At 41.3% G+C, this 23,250-nt stretch overlaps 1 protein-coding gene across 1 annotated transcript; it reads left to right on the forward strand.

Moving 5' to 3' along the window:
- Positions 1-8,399: 8,399 nt before the first annotated feature.
- Positions 8,400-22,366, forward strand: PTHLH (parathyroid hormone-like hormone). Its single transcript, XM_012640997.1, has 6 exons — positions 8,400-8,607; positions 9,091-9,182; positions 10,792-11,370; positions 11,564-11,686; positions 17,259-17,681; positions 21,883-22,366. The coding sequence occupies exons 4-6, from the start codon at positions 11,583-11,585 to the stop codon at positions 21,890-21,892; spliced, it is 537 nt and encodes a 178-aa protein (XP_012496451.1). The 5' UTR covers positions 8,400-8,607; positions 9,091-9,182; positions 10,792-11,370; positions 11,564-11,582; the 3' UTR covers positions 21,893-22,366.
- The last annotated feature ends 884 nt before the right edge of the window (positions 22,367-23,250 follow it).

Genomic DNA, 23,250 nt, shown 5'->3' on the forward strand with positions numbered 1-23,250 from the left:
AAAAAATTTAGTAAACAAGATTTAAAAGATTCATAGTTCTAAAGAGAATGCAAATTATACATCATCAGTGTAACCCCAGAACCTAACACAGTGCCTGGCTCACACACATGCAAGAAATCTTTGTTGAATGACTGAATGAACAAATGAAAAGACTTTATGGTCTCTGTAAATAGCCCTGACATTGTACCTCAACCCCATACTAGGTTTTGTTTTTGTATCTACTTACTTCCAAAAAAGATTTGAAGTAACTTACTACAAAAAGTTAAAGAATGTGGCCCAAGCAATGAAGGATGAAATATAGTCATGATGTATGGCTTTTCTTTTATTTTTTAACATGGGGCTTGAACACAGAAGGTGATCAATAGCTTAAGTGAAAGTATATTTAATAGCAATTTCTCAAAATACATATACGTATTTTTCACATGACTTAAAAAAGTATACTATATCCCTTAACAATAGATGAGACGCACAGATCCAAATGTGATTTTGAAAGAAATGAAAAAAAACTGATCAAATAAAACATTCTTATGGGCACTAGAGAAATGATCTAATATTTGTGGCTTTCTTTAAAGTTCCAAGAATAGAACTTAGCATAAAGTAGACTCTCAATAAATGTTGACATAAGACCCTCAGATGAAGTTGATTCTTAGCCTATTTCTATAGTATTGTAATAAGACCACGTAATGAGCAGAAGAGAGGATGCTCTTCTTGTTATCTTGCTTTGTAGAGTTAGAGCATCCTATGGTGTTCTTTTCAGCAGAGGAGTTCAGCATCTTAATAGCACTTTATGAAATGATGGCTCTTCTCAATCTCTTCGACACAGTGCACAGCTTTCAGGAACCCACATGGATGGGTGAGAGAAGATACCAATTGCCTACCCAGACACATCAGCCAAATCAATGCTAACAGATCAATGGATGGGCCTGATACTAAAGAGGCAATGTAATGTCAGACAAAACAAATTCAAATCCCAGTTCTAGTCATCATTTATCCTAGCTTGGAAAAGCAAGGTAGCAAATTGTTGTAAACGAAATACTATTTTGAAGTCATCACAGTGCTAGGTACATGAGCTCAATAATATTTGTAATTATTGTTATTAAATGTACATTGCATCTGGTATATTTTGGAGGCTTGGTTTCTGAGCTATCATCAGGAAGGAAATGTAGGAAAATCATATGGTGGGGTGAAAAAATAGGCTTCATGAGGTTTTGGAGTATCATCTAGATACCATCTTTAGATAAAACAGTCATCTCAAATGGGGTCCAAGTGTTGCTTACACAGAGAAGAATAATCAAGAACTTCTAGATAGTGTAAAAGGATATTGAATAGGATGGCTTATAAGCTAGAGTCACACTGGTCTGCGTAAGTCCAGATCAGCAGGGACTAATGTGTGACATCCTGCCCCTCCCTCCCCAAGCTTGTGAAAGAGTACAAGAGATTGTTTTCAACTCAATCCCTTCTCTAAGAAAGGTCTGAAAGTTAAAACGGTAAGAAAGAAACACACTCTCCCCTGGCTTACGGGCACAGGAAATACGATGGAGAGGGCATGTGGACTCGCATTGACGAGAAGCTCTTCCTTTATTTCTTTCCTTCTTCCATTCTTCCTCTCCCTTCGTTTCCTTACATCTTTCCTTCTTTTTCCTCCCTTCTATTTTCTCTTTTTCTTTCCTACTTCATTCCACAAGGATCTAAGATGGAGTGATTTCTTCATTGTTATTCGCCACTGGACTCTGGGTAAGCCAGGTGCTGAACGATGTTGTTCAGGTTTCAGTTTGGTTGGATTAGACCTGATATATTTTTCATTCTCCCTTTCCACATATGCTAATGTAGAAAAGTGCAGCATTCAGATGAAAAATACATGGGTCATCAAGACAAGTTCTCCCATTGGAGAGCAGGAAACCGGACCTGTGATGATTGTGAATGAACTCTCTGAGAACCAAATGAAACTCACAGAAATAGAAACCAGATGTAAGCAATCATGAATCCAGGGCACTACTCTGTCTCCAGTTTATTTTTAGCAGAAATGTTAGTGAAGTCTTTTCAGTACATAATTAATTTTCAAGGATTGCCATTGACCTCATAGTGTAAGATGGGACAAGAGAGTTTTACACATAAAGACTGAGTGAAAAATAATGATTTTTAAGTAGTTTGCTGTGTGTTTGGTAGGATGGGGTATTCTATGGTTTTTACTTTTCCCTGTTTGACCTAGGAGTAATGACTTCCCCCCTCAAACGTAATCCATCTTTAGATAATAGTGGCTGTTTATATATTTAGGATGTGTCAACCTTCTCAAGGCTGGGAAGTATCAAGGCCTAATATAATATTTGGCTTTCATGTTTTGGGTGTACAACAAGAGGACCAACAGTCTTGTTAGCTAAAATCAACCCAAGGTATTAGAGTTTGGACATGAACTTGGCTTGCCCATGCCAGAGGGAATACAAGTACCTTCTTTCAGGCTCCAACTGAAATCATTAATTATGTCGGCAGCTCCAGCGATAGACCCGGAGACACTTTGCACTACTTAGCAAACAAGCTACCTTCTCAACTGTTTAGAAGTCTGAGGAAGATTTTAAAGATCTGTACTCACTGTACTTACACAGCTTTTTCCCTGTGAATCCTCAAACTTTCCTTGATCCTGTGTCTCTTTGGTTTTACCACACCAGGGCTGGAAAGAGATGAGGGAAATATGTGGTTGTGATGCCCAGACTGTGTATTATAGACCTGAAAGTACACCCTGGTGCACCTCGACAATGAAACTCTTTTTAAGACATGAGTTTTTTTGGAACCGTATCAACCACATTTGAGTTCCTGCTCCATTTAAGGCCATCATAGGTCTTTTAAAGAGCAATTTAACTTCTATAGACATGTACATTTTTGCCTATTAAGAATAGCTTTACAAAGAATGTGACCTGTGTTTATAGGACAAAAACATTTTTTTATCCTCTCCACAAAAAGCAGCTTCCTTTTTTTAACCATTAAAAGTACTTTGGCAGTTCTCTGTTTAATTAACAGCTTAGCAAGATGAGAAGTAAAAAGAGCAAAGTGCAACAGAATTCAGCTAAGGTCAGTTTAAATGTTCTTAGCATAAGGACTCCTACCTAATAAGTGATCTCAATATATTATAATGCATCAAGATTTCACACTTTTCCCCCCTATTTGCTGGTCTCTGGGAAGAGAAGCACAAATGAAGTGAAGGGGGAGCCATCTTTAGTAGAGTGTGTAATTAAGCATAGGGAAAGAGAGATTTTTGAGGCAAAATGAGACATAGGATGCCTCCAAATCTATCACTATTTTGAAAAGAATATGCTTTACAAAAGGTTCCCAGCAACAGATCAAAGAGCTTTATATATGACTTTTGGAAAAGGGGTCTAAAATAAATTAAAGATATGCTTTTACCTCTCAAAAGTGAGGAGGGAAGTCCAAAAAAACTGCAATTCAATTTGATTCCAAAAATATCTTCAGAGGACGTACTCTGGGCTCATGGCAGTATTGGGCACCTTGGGAGAGTGAGCAGAATACAAACAAGAAACTGATGAGGTTTTGTTTGTTTGTTTGTTTTTTAGCTCATGGACAATTCTACCAATTGAATGCTTTCCTCTTCAGAAAGGGACAAAGGAGTCTAGCAGCTTTAAGAGCTGCTGGTGGAATGAATTCAGACTCTCCCTAATAAATGTATTGAATTTAATGGATAAAAGAATGAGATCTTAGAAATTTAATAACAGGCTGTTGAAGAAAACTTTCTTTTAAAAAAAGGAAAATGAAGGAAATCAGATTGAACTTTAAAGAGAACTCTCAATTAGTATCACCAATACTAAGCTACCAAGAGAGGGTAAAAAAACAAACAAACAAAAAGTACCCTAAGTTATATCTTATATAAATGAAATCTATTTATGTCATTATATCTTTTTTCTTTCATAGAAAAGTAAAGAGATGCATAGGGGAAGGCTAGCTACCAAAGAATTCATAGAACAAAACCAAACTTCTAAATTGAAAAATAATAATAATAATAATAAAATATTATTACACTGGTTTATTTCTTACTTTTCAGGGAACTGAGTATACTTATTTTATGTCAATTTTATTGACTTAGGAAAATGTTTAGAAGAATTTATAGAAATACTCCATTTTTCCTCAGTGAATATTTTTATATTATAGACCCAGAAACTGAGAGAGAGAAAAGCTATTAAAAATTATTCAATCATAATACTTTCTATTTAATATCAGGCATTCTCAATGTTATTTATAAGTACACACCCACACTTTTTTTAAGTATCACACCACGATTAGAAAGAAGGGTAAAAGCAGCAATGCTATGTTCCAATCTGATGTCTTGTACAGAAATAAATAAAAGTTTCTCGTATGTACTGGATGTTTATTAACACATACCCATAAATAAAGGCACAGACCACAAAAAAGAGTTACATATGTTTACAGTATTTTGCAGTCTTGTAGTATTTAAGGCAATTCATTATTCAGACGGAGATGAGATCTCTAGTAGAGGTAAGTAAGGATGAAATTGCCAGGAGAAATTAAGAGACAGCAAGGTAAAATGTGGTGATAATTAAAAAGACAAATCATACTTTGCCTTAAACATATATAAAAGCTCAATTAAGTTTGTAAACATCTTTTCATAACTATATGTCACAAGAACTGGGCAGGATTGTATCTCATGGATAATGCACCTACAAGGAAACTCCCGTGGCAATTTGTTTTCTCCTTTGCTTCGTGTGGCGATCAGACACTGCTCAGGATTCTGGTGAACAATGGAGAAGTCGCTCCTCTGAGCAATAATAGGCTACAAAGGGCCCCACCATCCCTAGGAAAGGAACGGACCGAAATCCCTGAGATACCAGACAATCTCATGGCGCCAGTTTCCCCATTCAATGAAAGTGAGCGCTGGGGACATGCCACCGGGTACAAATGCAGTGGTCAATTCGTGGGTGCGTTTAACAAACAGGAGAAGCATAACAAGATCATCAACTTGCATCTCGCTCTTTAGAGAACAGAACCTTAGAAAAGGGAAGGGATGGAGGCTGCTGGGATGGATGGATGCTTCTTAAAGCACGTGAAATGTTTCCTGAGGGGGAAAGACACCTTCAGGAAGGAGTTAAAAGAAACCCCACAATTTGGACTCTGGAGTTTTTTCCGTCTATCTCTGGAATTCGGCCTTTGTGCGAGAGCGCGTCCCGGAGTTGTGCAGACGAGCACGTCCAGCCTCGTGCCGGGCGCACACCGGCTGGGTCGCTGGCAGGCTCAGGCACCAGGGCGTCGCGTCCCCCGGGTGGGGGGGTCTGCGCCTGGCCAGGACTGCCCAAGCGTGCACGTCAAGGAGTCTTAACCACCATGGACAGCTCACTGGCTTCCCCCAGCCAGCTCCGCGCAATTTACAAACTCCATAGGAGCCACCAGCAAGGTTGATTTTTAAGCCTGGAGAGATGCCATGTGTTCCACGGTCTACACCCCCCGCGATCGCCGACTGCAACCAGAGCAGTTATATACAGACACGGGCTTCAGGGATTAATAACCGTCTCCTTGCCCTCAAATCAGTCCTTGAAAGTGCCACCGGATTCTACGAATCCGACGGGCGGAGTTGGCAGACAGAATTTCGTTCCACGTCCCTCATTTCCTTTCCTCTCCCTCACCGGCCTTGGCTTTGCGGATCGTGTTAAATGAAATAAAACAGACGGGCCCCGGGGCTCGGGCAGCGCTGCAGTTCGCGGGCGCTGGGTAGGCGGGCTGGGGAGACAGCGAGTCCCCGGCCGCGGGAGGAGGGAGTTGTCCCTCCACACCCCATGCGGACCGGACAGGGCCGGGCTGGGTGGGGGTACGTCTGCCCTGCCCCACCCTTCTCTCCCCTCACCCGCACCGGGAATTTATCGTCACCGTCTGCCTGGGGTTTATCTCATGTTTGAGTCATAAACTGACCTGGAGGGAGGAGGGAGGGGAGGGAGAGCCCCGCTCAGAGGAAGTTCACACTGGCCCACGGATCCTGTCCTTGGGTGTCGCTATGCCCGAAGCTTTCCCTCGTCCCCAGCGGGACGCGAGGCTCTCCTGGCAGGAGGGGCGCAGGCTGGGCCCGCCACTCCGACAGGCCGGAGTTCGAAAGCACGCCCCCAACGCGGCCAGATGGGACCGAGCGCAGAGGCCTCAATGACACCGCTTCGGGCAAAACACAGATTCTGTGCGGCAATCAGGAGTCCAGATTCTTAGGGAAGGGAAGCCCAACGAGATCGGGAAATGTATCTAGGCCCGCTAAGGGGCTCCCGGGCCTTTGAAGTTTCCGACAAGCCTAAGATCCCAGGGAGCCAAGCCTGCCCCCTGCCTGCGGATCGTGGCCGCAATGGGCGACCCACGTCTGTCGCAGGAAGTGGGGGTGGGGCTGATAAAGATCATCCCGTTATCCTAATGCCTGTCTTAAAACCCCAGACCCTGCCCTAAGAGACTCCGGCCTCCCCTTGCTGCACGGAGAGTGTATCAGGGAGGCCAAGAGACTCCAGAAAAGGAGCAGCAACTTTCACGTTTGCTCTCCCCAGGCCTTATTTCTGACAAAAATTCCAGGAGAGGCAGGCAGAGTCCGAAGATACCGTAATGACCAGCTCAGAGAGAAGTAGACACAAAACCCCATCTAAGTGTCGGTGTCTGGACGCCTTCCTGCCTGAGAGGATGGGCACCTTAGTCGCAGCCGCCTTAGGGACGGACTGGGAGCGGTCTGGTGTCTCAGGGGCGGAAAATGGTGTTAGGGAGGTAAAAGGCTTCCAGGGTCCCAGCGACGCCCCAGGGCCGCGCCTTACCGGCAGCCCCAGCTCAAAATTTAAGAAAGAGCTATTCCGTTCACTGGGGAGCTGGGCCATGGCCAGGAGGGTTCTGTGGCACCGCCTGAGATCAGTTTCAGGTAGAAGGGTTGTCGTCTGAGCCAGGTGGGGATTGGAACTCTCTCTGTGGTCTCGCACAAGTCCAGAGCTGCCTACTTCAGGAAGCCAAAAACTTGACCCAGCAAGGGCACATAGCGGGCACCAGTCCAGGAGAGCAGGACTGGGACACTGCACATTCTTTTCTCTCTCTCTCTTTCACACACACACACACACACTTCATCCCTAGAGAGAAGACTCCTCAGATATGTTTCAATGGGAGGCACACCAGTGCTTGACCTCAAAGAACTGGTACCTAGGACCCTCATTTCCTAAAGACCTTCTCATTTCATGTTGGCTTGAGCTCCTCTCAGGAAAACTGCTTCCCTGTTGGGCATTCTGGTCCTGTGTGGGGGAAGCTGAACATTGCCCAGGAAGTAGGGAAGGGTGAGGATGGATGTGAGGCCCACTTTTCCATGGGAGGATCCCATGACCCTGATGTGTCTGTGGGCACTCCTCCCTGAGGCTATTCCTCCAGACGGTAGCAGCCAGACTGCTCCTGGACAACACAGCCCCTGTTTGAGTCTTATTCTTATCCTTTCCTATCCTTACTTGGGGTTTAAAGGCATTAACACCCTTTTTGCTTTTCTGCTACACTGTGGTCACCTGGCAACAGCCCCCTCTCAAGTCTCAGTCAGGGCAAGCCATGTTCTAATGGAATCAAATGAGAACATTACTTGAGCTGATTACGCAACTTCTTTATGTAAACATTGAAGGAGGAAGAAAAGGGATGAGTTTAGTTGTTTGATTTCAGAGGATTTTAGAGATAACGCTTGGAGCTACAGATTAGCAAACGTTAAATCTGGATGTTTATTGGTAATAAGAGAATTCCTGAGCCCAGGTGCACTGCTTAAAAAGCTATAGATACTTACTTGGTTTGTAATGCTTATTTGTTTGTTGTCTGGGCTAAGGAGGAAAGAAGGGAGAAAGATGAAGAAATTAAACATAAATAGTAGCTAATTTTGTTCTAAATTTTAAGAGGAAATATCCCTGGAGATACATATCAACTGGTTATTCAACATAAACTGAAGAGTAAAACACTTCAAATTTTTATAAACCTCTTTTAAAATTGGGATATACTGTAATAAACTGCCACTGGGGATGGAAAGATGGAAGTCTGGAGCTTGCTCATGGGCTAGGCATTTGTGTAGGTGTAGATCTCACAATGCAAGCTGTCTTCACATGGAAATACTTCAGATTAAAGGCAGGCCTTCAAATCCTCCCATTTGCTAAAGTGCATTTACATGACGGCAAGGCCTAAGCAAACATTTAGCCTCTATTGGCACTTATTCTATTCCTAAGCCTAAAAAAAAAAAGAAAGAAAAAACAAAGACTCCTACCATGTCTCATTTACAGTCATGTGTCCTCAGCATTAAGGAGGTTACTCAGTTATATTAGGAGCTAGATTATGATGTCAGAAAACATCATTTTCAGGAGAGAAAAAAGTCAGGATCCTGGGTATATATTGAGGTGAATTTCTATTGAAAGTAATAAACAGGGCAGCTTGGAAGAGATACCTGCTTTCTAATAATTGCCTTTAGTGGAACAGAAAAGTCTCCTTACAAGAAGTTTTTAATTCATTTAAAATTTAATTTTACTTTTTTGAAGAACAACGGAAAATATTTTTGAAAGAGACTGCTAAGAAGATCTCCCTTCTTTGGCCAGAAGAGCAGAGAGAAGATTGTAAATCAAGGAAAAGGTGAAGTAATAAATTAGGAGAGAACTTTGGTATTCTGAGTATATAAAGACTATTTATTTTTCCTGTGTCTATATTTTCTCTTTTTGTGGAAGAGAGGAAATTCTAAAAATATTTGATAGATGTTTTGCCATTAACACCAGAAAAGTGTGTGAGGAAAAAGAAAGGAGGGAAGGAAAGGGAGGTTAATTTTGTTTAATTAGTAGAAAAAGCAACATAAATCAAAGCAGTCTATTGATGCCAGTATTTAATTTATAATGTTCTGAGAGTATAATGAATTTATTTACAACATAAGTGATTTAATACTTTCAATTTGATTTTTGGTTTAACCTTTTATTGGGGGAGGGTTGACTTTCATAAGCTGCGTAGTTTGAAACTTGGCTAAGTACCTTTGGATTTTTTATTGTGGAAGCAAATATTATCATTTTAATGTTAAACAACTTGCAAGCATTAAATGGCTCATTTGTGATGTACTTTTTTTTACAGATTTCTCCCTTCAGATCTAACGATTACATTAAAGCTCCTGTGTCTTTTTGGAAGGAACTTATTATAAATCAGAAAGTGTTAGAGGTTCAAAGGTTGACATTTCTGAGGGCTGATACTTTGTCTTTTCATGCCATGCAAACAGGTCTAACATTTAGAAATTCTTAAACGTTCAAGGGAAGTTGTGGAAATTCCCAGAGATTTTTTTTTTTTTTCCAGTGGGAGGAAGCCAAGTTTTTCAAAGCATGGCGTTTAAAGTAATCAACTGAGGGAGATAGGAGCTTCTGGAAGAAGTACCCCCCCACACCGGCCCCCCTTCGTAAGCAGCAAACGTTAACTGCTAGCTGGCTGCAGTGAACGAGGGGGAAAAGGAGCCGAGATGAGCGAGGGTAGGTGAGAGGGCGCTATTTCACCCACCCTTGGTAAAATCTGTGGAGCATCAGCCGGAGAGTCAGGCTTGATAAAGGTCAGACTCCCTTAATCATATCGAATCTCTAAATCACACCAGCCTTCTAGAGAGTAATGAAACCTACCAGCAGGATTGTCTAGAAGACGAACATCCCTGGAACGGTTCCGAGCCACCGCCGCTCATTTCAGAAAGATAGAAGATACCCACACCCGCTGCAACCCTTTCCTAGATGATACTACCCAGTAATTCAGAGCAGTCTTTCTTCCCCGCCCAATAGAAAGCTATTGGGAAGAACCCCCCGCGCTCCCCTCGCTTCTCTAAGGCAGAGCAGCGTACAGCGATAGTTCCGCTACATCTGCCGGCCGAAGCGACTCAAATACAGTCATCCTAGAATCTGTAACCCGGGACTTTCGGGGGTGGGGAGGGGACAACAGAGTAGGGTATCAGAGAAAGGGTGGGTCAGACTCCTGACGGTGGGTGAAAAGGGACGTACGCACGCCCCGTGCCCCTCCGCAATTCAAAAGGGGTCTCCATCCTGTGCGCGGGCTTTCTTGAACCGGCTCCAGCTGTTCTGAGACAGCAAGAAGTGCAATCTCAACCTCAAGTCTGAAACCGTTTTTGCTCTTCTAAGGAAACGATCTCTCCCTCCCTAGCCAATGTTCTCCACTCGGCTTGTGCCAGGAAAGGGCCAGGGAGGAGGGTGCGCATCTAGTGCCCCAAACTGCCAAGCGACGTTAGGGTTCCTTAAAATCACAGGCCAAAGTCCCTGCGTGCTCTGCGCCTAGGCTCCCAGGCCCCCGCGGTCCCCAGCCCCCGGCCCCCGCTCCCAGTCCTCCTCCTCGCGCGTCCGCCCGTGGCGGTCTTGGCGCCCGCGCGTCCAGCCAGGCGCGCCGGGGGCCGCCGGCTGCCAGAGGCGGTCCGCACGCCCTCGGGGACCTCGGCTCCCGGATCCGCGGCGCAAGCTGGAGCCGGCCGGGCTGGGAGGGAGCAAGCGGATCCGCCCACGCCCCCGGCCCGGGGGATGGCGCAGCTGGGCCCGGGCTCCGGGGAGGGGTTCCGCAGTGCTCCGGACAGCTCCGGGGGCGGCAAGGCGGCAGGGCGGCAGGGCGGCAGGGCGGGAGGGGGGAGCTCCGCCGCTCGCGGCGCATTCCGGGCTCGGGGCTCCCCTCCGCTCGCTCCGGCGGCGCGGGGCCCGCTTGGGCCGTCCGTCGCCGCCCCCGCCCCCCGCGCCCTCGCTCGCCCCGCGCGCGTTCCTAGGGCGCCACCTCTTTGCGACTCGCTCACTTCTCCCGCAGGTTTGCCTCCGAGCGTGTGAACATTCCTCTGCTCGCTCTCAACTCGCCTCCAACCTGCGCTGCCCGGCCAGCATGCCTCCCCGGCCGTGAAGCGGGGCTGCCGCCGCCCCTCCGCGCCGCTATTGACCCGCCCTCGCTGCCACCTGGCCCTCCTGATCGACGACACACGCACTTGAAACTTGTTCTCAGGGTGTGTGGAATCAACTTTCCGGAAGCAACCAGCCCACCAGAGGAGGTAGACAGACAGCTATGTATATATATGTGGGTCTCGCTACAAGTGGCTCTGGAACAAGAGAGCCTGGTTCGCAAAGAAGCTGACTTCAGGGGGGAAACTTTCTTCTTTTAGGAGGAGGTTAGTCCTGTTCCACGAACTCAGGAGAGCTGCTGGCCAGATTAATTAGACATTGCTATGGGAGACACGTAAACACACTATTCATCATTGATGCATATATAAAACCATTTCATTTTCGCTGTTATTTCAGAGGAAGCGCCTCTGATTTTTCTTTTTTTTTCTTTTTGGTCTCTTTTTGCCTGTGTGGTTTGGAAAAAGCACAGTTGGAGTAGCTGGTTGCTAAATAAGTAAGTGCGGAGAGGCTCCAGAGAACGTGTTGTGTTGTTTTCTTTTTTCCTTTCTTTTCTTTTCTCTGAAACTTGGGAGATGCCCTTGATGTCGAAGAGGCTATTTGAGAGCAGGCTAACAGGGGGAACGGAGTCGTGCGAGGAGATGGAGAGTCTGGACTGACACTTCGGGTCCCTTTCCACTCTGTTGCAGGTCTCGAGCGCAAGAGGATATGATGCTGCGGAGACTGGTTCAGCACTGGAGCGTCGCGGTGTTCCTGCTGAGCTACTCGGTGCCCTCCTGCGGGCGCTCGGTGGAGGGGCTCAACCGCCGGCTGTAAGTGCCCCATCCTCCCCTAGCGCCGGGTTAGGGAGGCTAGTGGGACAGGCTGCCAGGCTGGGACGCTGCCGAGGGCTCGCAGCGGTCACCGATGCTCTTCCCCACGGGTTAAGAGAGAGAGGCCATCCCGCTACCTGCCCGGGGCGAGCCCGGGTCCTCAAACCTAGCGGGAGAACTGGTTGAACTGCAAGGCGAGACAGGGAAGAGACAGATTTTGTGTGTGTTTGCATAAGAGGGAGCGTTTTACAGAATCTCCTCTAGGGAAAGATCCTCTACCTCCAGTGAAAGAAAAGGATTACTTTCAGAACCCGGGAAGGTTTTGAAAGTCGGAGGAAGCTGAGTGATCGGGGACATATGGTCTGTGCGCGCGTATGTATACATACTGAATGTGGGTGGCAGTTTGTGTGTGAAAAGCAAACTCCCTACATCTAATTTTATTATGAATGACATAATTTTAAGCATATAAAATGGGACCATATTACATAATGAAAGCATATTATATAATAAAGTAGTAACAACTTTGCAGTGGCACAACTCCAACGTTAGTATTGATACAATTCAGGAACGCTAGAATGTCTGATTCCAAAATGAGTTTTAGGTGTGGAAACTTTATTTTCCCCCTTGGAAGTATTGCTAGCGGTTCTTTAATCTGGAGTCAAATATTTGCATTGTAGACTGGAAACCTGTATTTTGGCATTCTCATTGGGTGATTCTTTTAAGGATAATTTCGACTTTAAAATAATCATACATCCAAGTACGACAGAGAAATATCACTATGTTGTATGACTGAAAAGTTGGAAGAGTGGGAGAGTAAGAGTATCTTAATAATCTGTTGGACCTAGCAGTTCATTAATGTGTGTAATACCATCTTTGGGCGATCTTTAAGCTGCGGACTCAGTGTTCAGGATGGGAATACTACAAAGTTTGAGCCTTGAGAAGAGTTTGACTCTGGAGAAGGAATTAAGGAGAACTTTTACACTAACAATAAAAACAGCAATATCTAATATTTACAGTCAGGTTCATGGTGCTTCCTTGTAAATTTCCGAAGGTGTACAAAAAGGCAACTGTTTTATATGTGCCCCTGGTCTATTATTAAAGCAGAAAATCCTTAAATGAAATTACTTTAGACATGTCTGAACCTTGGCACTGAAATGAAAATCTATTATGAATCTCCTAAGGCAAATTGTGTAGAACATTGTACTGAAGATAAAGCTGCATTGTATTCTTCAACATTTTGCTGATGTATTTCTGAAAATTGTCTTCAGACTTTTTGCTCATTTTGGAACTTGTGTTAAATTCAATAATTTAAAATCCATATATAAATATAAATGAAGACTAAATTTTTAAAAGCACGCTTAAATACTGTATTTGGCTAAGAAATACTGTCTTGGAACAGAGCCAATTTTTTCTTTAAAGTTGCTTAAGAAATACCTGTTTTCTCTTTTGAGAAACAGTAAATGAGCCATGATTAAATCCACAACTACAGCATAAAAATACTGCTAAGTAGTCCTAAAGGCTATTTTTAACTCTTTCTTTGTTGCACCTTACAAATACACATCAGAAACCATTTAGCAGCCAGAGACTGTTATAGTTTTGTTTGTGGGTGAAATATAATATTGTAGTTAAACACTCACACTCAGCAGATGGTTATAAAACTACCACAAAACATTCTCATAGTTAATGGGTAATAGATCATCACATTACAACCATGGTTTTTCAGGGAGGCTGAAATCATCTGTAGATGAAGATGTTTCATCAAATTATTATAGCCAAATGGAGTTTAAAAAACAAGTCATTATTTTTGCCTTGCTGCCAAGTAACAGTAAATTTTGTGTGCTAGACAAAACATTAGTCTACTATTACACTAAATCAAGCTAGTTTCTCAAAGAAATTTTAACATATAATCAAACCATGTTACTCCTCAATTTTGACACAAAGTGTTAGGAAACTGCTTTAGAAGTACAGATTTTTTTTTTTAAGTAGGTGCTAACTTCTAAGGGAGAGGAACCTACTGTGACAAGATTTCCTAAAGCATATGAAGGAGGCAATTATAAGTTGCAAATCTTCTGGATCTGTTAGTCCAAAGGATTTTAATTAATGGAGCAAGAGCATGATCAAGTTGGATATTGGGAAGTGAGGCCTATGGATGTTATTGTGCAGATGAACAAGGCTTTGGGCAGGTGGCTATCTCTGTGTTTAAGTGAGAGAGGGAACCTCAGCAGATTCAGAAACCTGAAACATCATTGACTGATTTGCTTGGGAGCCAGACTGGGTCTACTCCACTTAATGAGAAGCGTAACTTTTGACTGAGTCATTTGGGTTGGAAGGGACTTCTGGTGAGTCATCTTAACTCTAACACCCTAACCCTGTCTCTTCTATGTACCACAAAATTTTTCTTCTCAAACACAGAATCCTGCTTTTGGAGGAGCTCAGCATCAGTACGGTGTGCTGCTTCTTCCTGTGCTGGAAGAGGAATTTCCATCACTGTTTATGCCCTCTGTTCCTTGATAGTTTCCTAGAAATTTAATCTTCTTCCCTGAAAAGTCCGTTGAGAGTGATTTTTCTTTAAAGAGGAAGAGCTATGTTTTGACAGAATTTAGAGTTATCTGTGTTAAGCATTTTTCCCAAATTTTTGCAATTATTTTTTTACAGCTCTCTCAAAGGAGAGCATCACATATAATATACTTGTTTTTCCATTTTTGAGCTTAGGTATATAATAAATGCCATGTGAACCATTGTGCTATGTAACATTTACAGACATATTTAATAACAGGCCATATTTACAACCTAAATATTTCAGAGTTACCTAAATTGAAAACCTCCTCAATTTGAATTTATTACTCAGTATCTATGTACATCTAGTTTGTATAGGCCCAGTCATTTATTCCTGTATAAGTTTATGTCTTATTTGGGAAATAAGTAAAACACTTTATGGGCCTTATTCCTTGTCGATGATAAAGATACCATTATATTCCAGATCCTCTAATGCAATTTCCCAATCGGGTTCATTCTTCACAATATTTTAAGTGCAGAAGTCTTTGAAATACTAAGTAAATTGTCTAACAGCATTTCAGACTTAGCATTTAAGAAAACTCTTTTTCTAATATACTGTTACCCCTAAAAGGTAGATGGAAAGCTTTGTCCCTCACAAGAGATGTACTATTTTAAACTGGACAAATTTGTGCCATATTGTAGGCTTTTTATAAAATAGAAGGATAGGATGATTATTGCATTTCCCATGAGAACCATCCTGGGAAAGTGCAGCTCTTGAGTTAGGAAGGCACAGTGACTCACAGTTGACAGGCTAGCCATGATGACAAGCATATATGCCTGTCAGAGGGGGCATGAGCAATAGTGGCTTGATTAGAACAGACTAACCATTAAAGTTTTGGTTTCAAGTTAAGATAGAATGGGCTATATTATCCATTTGGAGAGCAGTACAGATGAGGATGGTATCTGCCAGGAATTGAGAACAAAATAAAAGCCCCAAATACTATAAATTATTACTGATTAAGAACTTCTTTTTAATGTGACATTTTGCTAAAAGATACTTATTAAACTGCAATGCTTCTGAAATATGCAATTATATCAGTCCTATTCTTTAAACGTGTTATTAGAGAATATAAATACATTGTACCAAAGCCTCAAACTTGTAGATTATTAAAAGTTTCCAGAATACTAACTATGCCACCGAGTAAGTGAATTTTAATCTAATCACATGTGGCACCTTCAAAAAGGAAGAGAGACTCCTTCATGCCTCATTTAAACCAGGCTCCTGTTAAATTCCTTTCCATGAAGTCATGTCTTTTTTGAACAAGCTACATGGCTTAAAGTCAGTCCACACACTAAAATACTAGAAGGAAGCTGGCATTCTGGCTAGAAGGGCTGGAGAAATGATGACTGCATTTGTATCTCTTACTCTCTTCTTTGGCTCATTCGCCCAGTAATAATCCAAACTTAGGAATCCAAGTTTCTTACTTCGGTGATGAAAATGGACTTTTGGGGCAATAGGCTTGGTCTTCAAAGAAACTGATACATTTCTGTCCAATTCACCCATTGTTATGGTGGTTTTATCACCCTATGCCTTCCCATTCTTGTTCCCTCAACAGAGGAACATGTTGAGACTTTAGCTTTGGCTTTGGCCAGAGAAAGGGTTGAGGAAATTAAAAAAGCAATCTTGGTTTTAGAATCAGAAGACCTAGTTTTTGGAGCCCCAGCTCTGCCAGTTCTCATTGCGTGAACTAGGGCAAGTCATTTAATCTCTCTGCACCTCACTTTCCCCATGTATAAAATGGAGATAATAATGCTATTTATTACTGTCATATTTCTCTAAGGAGTTAAAGAAGTTGTACTAACAAAAGCAACAAGGGACCCTGCCACCATTGTGTCAGCGAAGTAAGAATACAGGGGATATAGCCCTGTGAACTATCCTCCCACGCTCTTGAGGATGAGCCAGTTGGAGGGTTATTCTAACCGTAAGATTGGAGTTAGGTAAGAAAGAGTTGAAGTAGGCATGATATTACTGATTAATGTATGCATTTCTTAAATATGGCTAATAATGTACACACAAAATAATAAAAGAATACATGATGGACATGGAAGCACAAGTCAGAGTTTCATATAAAAGGCTTGATAGGGAATCAGTTTGTTATTTTTCACTAGATTTTCATTAGAGTGTTATTTAAATAGAAAAATCACTTTGTATTTGCTCCTAAACATATTTTAAGATAAAGAAAGGAAGGAGAAAAGTGAACTTCTCAATTGAGTACTAAGGATAATACTCTTTAGAATTCTAACTTTAAAAAAAAAATCTTGAAGCACAGAAGAAATAGAATGATCTCATTTAATTTAAGCACACAAAGAAACCCATTTTAAGGAGACCACCCACTACTTCACAGAAAAGTACTCTTTCTGATGGTTGGCCTTCAAATACAGGTTCCTGGTAGCCAGTAGTCTAAAATGTTAAAGTTCAGCCTGTTACTCAGATGGTTTCCTAGACAGGCTTCACTGCTCACTTCATCCTTCAGCCTTTGTTTGCTTTTACTCTTACAGCTTGCTGTTCTTTGAAATTCAGTATTATTATTTTCTTAATGAGGCGTGTGTGTGTGTGTGTGTGTGTGTGTGTGTGTGTAGGCTTGGGAGAGTACTCAGTTTATTTCCCAAGCTGGGATTTCTGGATTTATTTCCCCAAAAGAACTCTGAATGAAAAATGTGAAAAGATGCTCAGAGGTTTCTGTCCATTTCTGGGCTTAACTGAAGCACAGCATTTGAAATTGGGAGGGGAACATAGAAATCGCTGACTCCGACCCCTCCCTTTCATACACACGAGGCCCAGGAATGTTCATGTCCCCCCAAGGTCACAGACCTAGTAAGTGGCAGAACTGGGACCTGGAGCTGGGGGTCCACACATTCCCCTCCCTGTGCCGCCAGCTTGCTCCCCTTCCGCTTGTGTCCTGTGTGGACCAACTAGAAAGCTAATGGGATTTACTCATGTCTTTGTTGTCTTTACCAATAACTAAAATTTAACTGTTTTATTCCCCTCCTGGTTTTTTTTTTTTTTTTCTTAAAGCAAAAGAGCCGTGTCTGAACACCAGCTCCTCCATGACAAGGGGAAGTCCATCCAAGATTTACGACGACGCTTCTTCCTTCACCATCTGATCGCAGAAATCCACACAGCTGAAATCAGAGCTACCTCGGAGGTTTCCCCGAACTCCAAGCCCGCTCCCAACACAAAGAACCACCCGGTCCGATTCGGGTCTGATGATGAGGGCAGATACCTAACTCAGGAAACCAACAAGGTGGATACGTACAAAGAGCAGCCACTCAAGACACCTGGCAAGAAAAAGAAAGGCAAGCCTGGAAAACGCAAGGAACAGGAAAAGAAAAAACGGCGAACTCGATCGGCCTGGTTAAACTCTGGAGTGGCCGGGAGTGGGCTAGAAGGGGACCATCTGTCTGACCCCTCCGCGACATTGCTGGAGCTCGATTCACGGTAACAGGCTTCCTGGCCCACGGCCTCTTCCTGGTGCTCTCAGCTGGGCTTTGGGGCCTCCCTTCTACCTTGCCTTGGATTTTTTCCCCTCTGTCAGTCGCTACACAATTCAAAAGCTTATGACAAGCCAGAATACTGACTGCCTTAAAGCAGTGTCCCCCTAACCTACCCCCAACACACATGCGCATGCACACGCTCGTGCACTCAGGCTCTATAGCGCATTCTCTTTCTCCACCATCACAAACCCCAACACCAATTCTTTAATACTCTACTAAATCATTTCAGCTCTTATTCAAGCTTCAGAAGCTAGTGACCATCTTCATAACTTGCTGGAGAGGTGTATTTATTCCCCCACCCTCACACCTTGACAAACTTTCTTGATAGTTTTTCATTTCTGTCTTTTTCTCACTTCAGGGGAGAACACAGAAGGATTTGATGTTATCTACAAACACTGCAGAACAGTACCTTACCATAAACAGTTCTGAGCCATTCACACTTTTTATTTAATTAAGTGTATTTAATTAAATTTTAAATTTATTTTAATTTAAAGAAATTAAATTATTTTTTAAACACACGCTTTAAGTTTGTTTAATTAAATTTAACTCTGGTTTGTACCAGCTCATGGAAAAAAAATGGTTTCTGAAAATTTTGCAATATTTCCTTGGAAGGATATAAGTTTTTCTCACGTATCTCTTTGTCTATTGGCAAGTTGAATAATTTTTCTAGGGTAATGCAGTAAGAATAATAAAACTTCACACTTATGTGGCTTGTTTATCCTTAGCTCACAGATCCAGTTAATAATGACACTCACAGACTTTGGAATCAAAACAACTTAGGCTCACGTCTTAGGTCTGAACGTACTAACGTTCACAACCTAGGGCAACTTACTCAGTCTTTCTAAGACTCACTTTCATCTTATGTGAAATGAAGATAATAATTGTACCAACCTCATAGAGTTGGGTGAAGATTAAATGAGATATTATATATGAGTTGAATGCCTGTCATACAGTAAACACTCAATAAATGGCAACATATTATTACTCTGGTGCTTTTAGACCTAGTTCTGATTGTGCCATCTATATATATATTGGAGTGAGGGTGTCTCTGTGAGGCAAAAAAGGGGGCAAATATTCATTTCATCTTATAAAATAGACAACAAAGACATTCCACAGCTAAAGGACCTGAGTAGCTCTTGGAATTGAAATAGGTAGCCCTAGAACTGGATTTATTTCTCTATTTCCTGATGCTTATACCAGTGATATGTCCTCACTGCTTTTTCATCGTGTATTTCCATTGATAGGACCTTGTTTTGTTTTTTACTTTTCAGTACAGCACTTCTATGGGGCTTGAAAGAAAGAGGAAAACAGCACAAGGACACATCATATGCAACTAATGATGTCATTATTTAAAGAGTCCCCTGTTACTTCTTCAGTCCTTTCCTCTGACTCTGGTTCAGATAGAGTTACGGGGTGATATTTCAAAGGGGGTTTGCTACTTACCGTTATTTCTCTCCTTGAGTTAAGTTGACAAACCCATCATTAAATAGCATATAAAATATTAATAGTAATTACATTGGATAAGAAGTATAGCTTCAATAATCAATGGGCAGTGGCACTAAAAAAATCTTTAGCACAGTGAATGACCTATTCATGACCTATTCTGCAAACATCTAATGGATCTATAAGGGGTAATGAACCCTATAAATTCTGGCTCACAGAACATATGCAGTGTATTTTAACTGTACATATTTATAACACAAGAACCGTACTTTATTGCCAAAACTTATTTTTATCCATTGTCTTACTATATATATGAATTATAAAAACAAAAGTATAAGTAATTTCTATGGTTTTTATTCATTTAAAATTTACAATGCTCTTTAAGTGTCTGGAGAATTGATGAAAATCAATACTTATCAATTCTTATGCCCAAAGCTACCCCTAAGTTAAAGTAGGTTTAGTGGGCAGTGGCCTAATCAAATCCAGACCTAGGACTGAAAGAAATAGAAGGTTTCTCCTTTTCCTTTCTCTTCCCTGTTTGTGAGGGACATTCATGGAAAGAACTGTTTGTTTGGCAGCCAGATGTTGGCACTCTCCCATTACAGCCCGACAGAGGTGCAGGGAAGAGTGGAGAAATTTTGGAGTGTATTGATGAGAATGTATAGGGCCATGTAAATTTTGTAATACAAATAAAATCTTTTCAGAATAACTGTTTTAAAGTTTTATGTGACCAATCTTTTATTAATGTCCTCTCCTTAGTTTCTTTGTATTATTATGTGATGATCTGAGAGGTCTAATGAGATGGCAAACATGAACTTTATTATAATATATGCAGTATTTTTTTAAGGAAACTACTGAGGTAAAATTATCTGTTTCCTGTCACGTGAACCATTCAGTGGCAAATATATAGCTTTAAATTTGGGGAATACATTTTAGAATTTTTGATGTTGCAAATGAGAGATCCAGATACAACAGGATTCATTTATTAGAAATCATATGTTTTGCCTTGGTAAATATTGATTTAGAAAATATAAAAAGCTTCTCAGGAGTCAAAACATCTAGGCCTCTAGAGTGTTGTCATACATACACATATAATAAACATACACATGTACTTATAGGTCATGTTATATGGTTTACTTGGCTATTCCAATATGTGCCTTTGTTAAAGGAAAGATTAAAAGGAAGGAGAACAAACACACTGTCTGGGCAGGGTGAATTATAATTAAAAGATTTTTCCTTGGTCCTTTAACTTATTTCTTTTTTCTTTCTTTCTAAGGAAATAATATTTCAAAATATTATTCATTCTCTCTTTGCTTGTATTATTCTTAAACTCAATTTACTTAATGCCATTTAGTACAAAAACATTTAAAAATCAGTACAGTACACAAATTATTGAGTTTTCTGAGGTCATCTTTTTGGCTTTATTCGTAACATCCATCCACACTTATCTACCAATTAAAATTTTAATCTTAAACTCTTCTTTTGTCTGCAGTTAGGCGCTATTTTAACATTTCAACCAAAACCATTGGTGAAGGGGTCAGTTCCTTAAGACATTAAAACACTCTCAATGCTCAATTTGCTTTTGTTTCCTTAAGCTGCACATAAAACTTTGAAATTGTTAAGAATTTGCTGTTTGTAGGTCTCATACCCACACATGTCTGCTCTGTAAAACTGCCCACAACTCTGGCTCGTTAATCCAATGACACAGCCAATCAAATTCCATTCTATAGTTGTTTCCTTAGAAAGGAATACATAGTCACTGAAATGGACCACACAAAGAGAAGAGAAAGGGAGAGAGAAAAGCAGAGGAAACTCTGCTAGCCCATCTTAAAATACTGTCAGTGCACTATTTACATAGTTTAGAAAAGGTGTCAATCCCAAGTGATAACTTATTCTGAATAATAAAACAAAGAGTGATGTGAAATACTGCTATTTTATTCTTTTAAATCAATTTATCCTCAGTTATTCTCTAATTTAAAATAGATTTTCCCAATTCCTAATGCAGTATCTATCGGAAAAAATCAGCAGAGTGAGAGACAAATGATCCTGTTCTAGCTTCAGCTTTGAAAACTAAAATTCAATCGCTAGTATTTAAGGACAACTAGAGAAATGACAGATGTTAGCCTATCATCAACTAAACATACTCTGTTTAACTACACATCCTTCCAACCTTGACCCAATGTCCCATACTTTCACAGCCTTTACAGTCCATTATGTTAGTGAGAAATTGGCCAAAGGACCACCTGGACAAAATAAACAAACTTTGGATGGCCCAAGTCAGATGCCACCGGGGAATAAACTTCTAAGTGAGTTGTATGTTATGATGGATGGCCCAACCTAGCCTTATCTCCAGGTTCTCAAATTTGTCCCTTCTTTTCCCAAACTTGCCAGCTGGCAGCCATGGAAAATTCTCACAGGGTCTCTTTTTTTCTGACAGAGCATAAGTAGAAACTCAGGCCTTTCCCTTTCTGCACCTCATTGATCACTTAGTTGGGCTGAAGACCCTGCCTGTAGCAGGGGCTCTGTAGAGCCAGGTGGATCCCACAGGCACCTCCTGTAGGAGGTATTTATAAGAGTCCCCTGAACCTCTTTCCACTGTGATTCCACGTTCCTTAATTTATATCCTTTATTTTGTATGTCTTTTCGTTTGTAAAGAAAATTAATCTGTTTTCTCCTCTTTTTTCTCTTCCTTCTTTTTGCAGGAGGCATTGAAATCTTCAGCAGAGACCTTCCAAGGACGTATTGCAGGATTCTGTAATAGTGAACATATGGAAAGTATTAGAAATATTTATTGTCTGTAAATACTGTAAATGCATTGGCATAAAACTGTCTCCCCCGTTGCTCTATGAAACTGCACATTGGTCATTGTGAATATTTTTTTTTTGCCAAGGCTAATCCAATTATTATTATCACATTTACCATAATTTATTTTGTCAACTGATGTATTTATTTTGTAAATGTATCTTGGTGCTGCTGAATTTCTATATTTTTTGTAACATAATGCACTTTAGATATACATATCAAGTATGTTGATAAATGACACAATAAAGTGTCTCTATTTTGTGGTTGATTTTAATGAATACCTAAATATAATTATCCAAACTGATTTCCCTCTGTGCATGTAAAAATAGTGGTATTTTAAATTTGTAAAGAATGTCTAATAAAATATAATCTAATTACATCATGACTCAGAGGGTGAATTACATCATTTAAGATTTCTAGTAGAAGGAACATGATATAGTTTTTTAAACTCTATTTGAATACAATCTTAAGTTTAATATGTTTGTATTGGTACATTTTCCAACATTTCCACATTAGTTTTTAGTTAAAAATCACTTAAAATGCATTTTACCCAATATTTCAGTTCAAGTCAATAGCAGCATGGCTGAACTACCTAGACATTACTTTATAAAGTATGTTCAATTTGAAGTGCAGACAGGGGCAGGCAGAAAAGCAGCAGAGAAAAGTCAGGACAAAGGATTAAAGAAACTTAATCCAGAGAGTCAGCCAGAGCTGAAAAAAGGGAAAGAGCCCCATCAGGGACTCAAAGGCCATCGATAACATTTTTTTTTTTTTTTTTGAGACAGAGACTCGCCCTGTTGCCCGGGCTACAGTGAGTGCTGTGACATCAGCCTAACTCACAGCAACCTCAAACTCCTGGGCTCAAGTGATCCTCTTGCCTCTGCCTCCCGAGTAGCTGGGACTGCAGGCATGTGCCACCATGCCTGGCTAAGTTTTTCTATATATTTTTGGTTGTCTAGCTAATTTATTTCTATTTTTAGTAGAGATGGGGTCTTGCTCTTACTCAGGCTGGTCTCGAACTTCTGAGCTCAAACGATCCTCCCACCTCGACCTCCCAGAGTGCTAGGATTACAGGCGTGAGCCACCGCGCCGACCAGGCCATTGATAATTTTAACCAATGTATTTTAACCAAATTAAACTTAATTTGAGAGAACTCACTCTTACTATAACAACAATAATAATCATAAAAGAGCTACTTGAGAGTTTTGCCAGTTAAGGTTCCTACCGGAGAAAGGAGAGAGACTCGGGTTCAGGAGATGTGTGACCAC

Source organism: Propithecus coquereli, unplaced genomic scaffold, assembly GCF_000956105.1.
Source record: "Propithecus coquereli isolate 6110/MARCELLA unplaced genomic scaffold, Pcoq_1.0 Scaffold16, whole genome shotgun sequence".
Classification (NCBI taxonomy): domain Eukaryota; kingdom Metazoa; phylum Chordata; class Mammalia; order Primates; family Indriidae; genus Propithecus; species Propithecus coquereli.

Excerpts from the sequence above, each read along its gene's own strand:
- PTHLH (XM_012640997.1), top strand. The coding sequence starts at position 11,583 with ATGATGCTGCGGAGACTGGTTCAGCACTGGAGCGTCGCGGTGTTCCTG. Across the intron at positions 11,687-17,258 it reads GAGGGGCTCAACCGCCGGCT|CAAAAGAGCCGTGTCTGAAC; the intron begins GTAAGTGCCCCA and ends TTTTTCTTAAAG.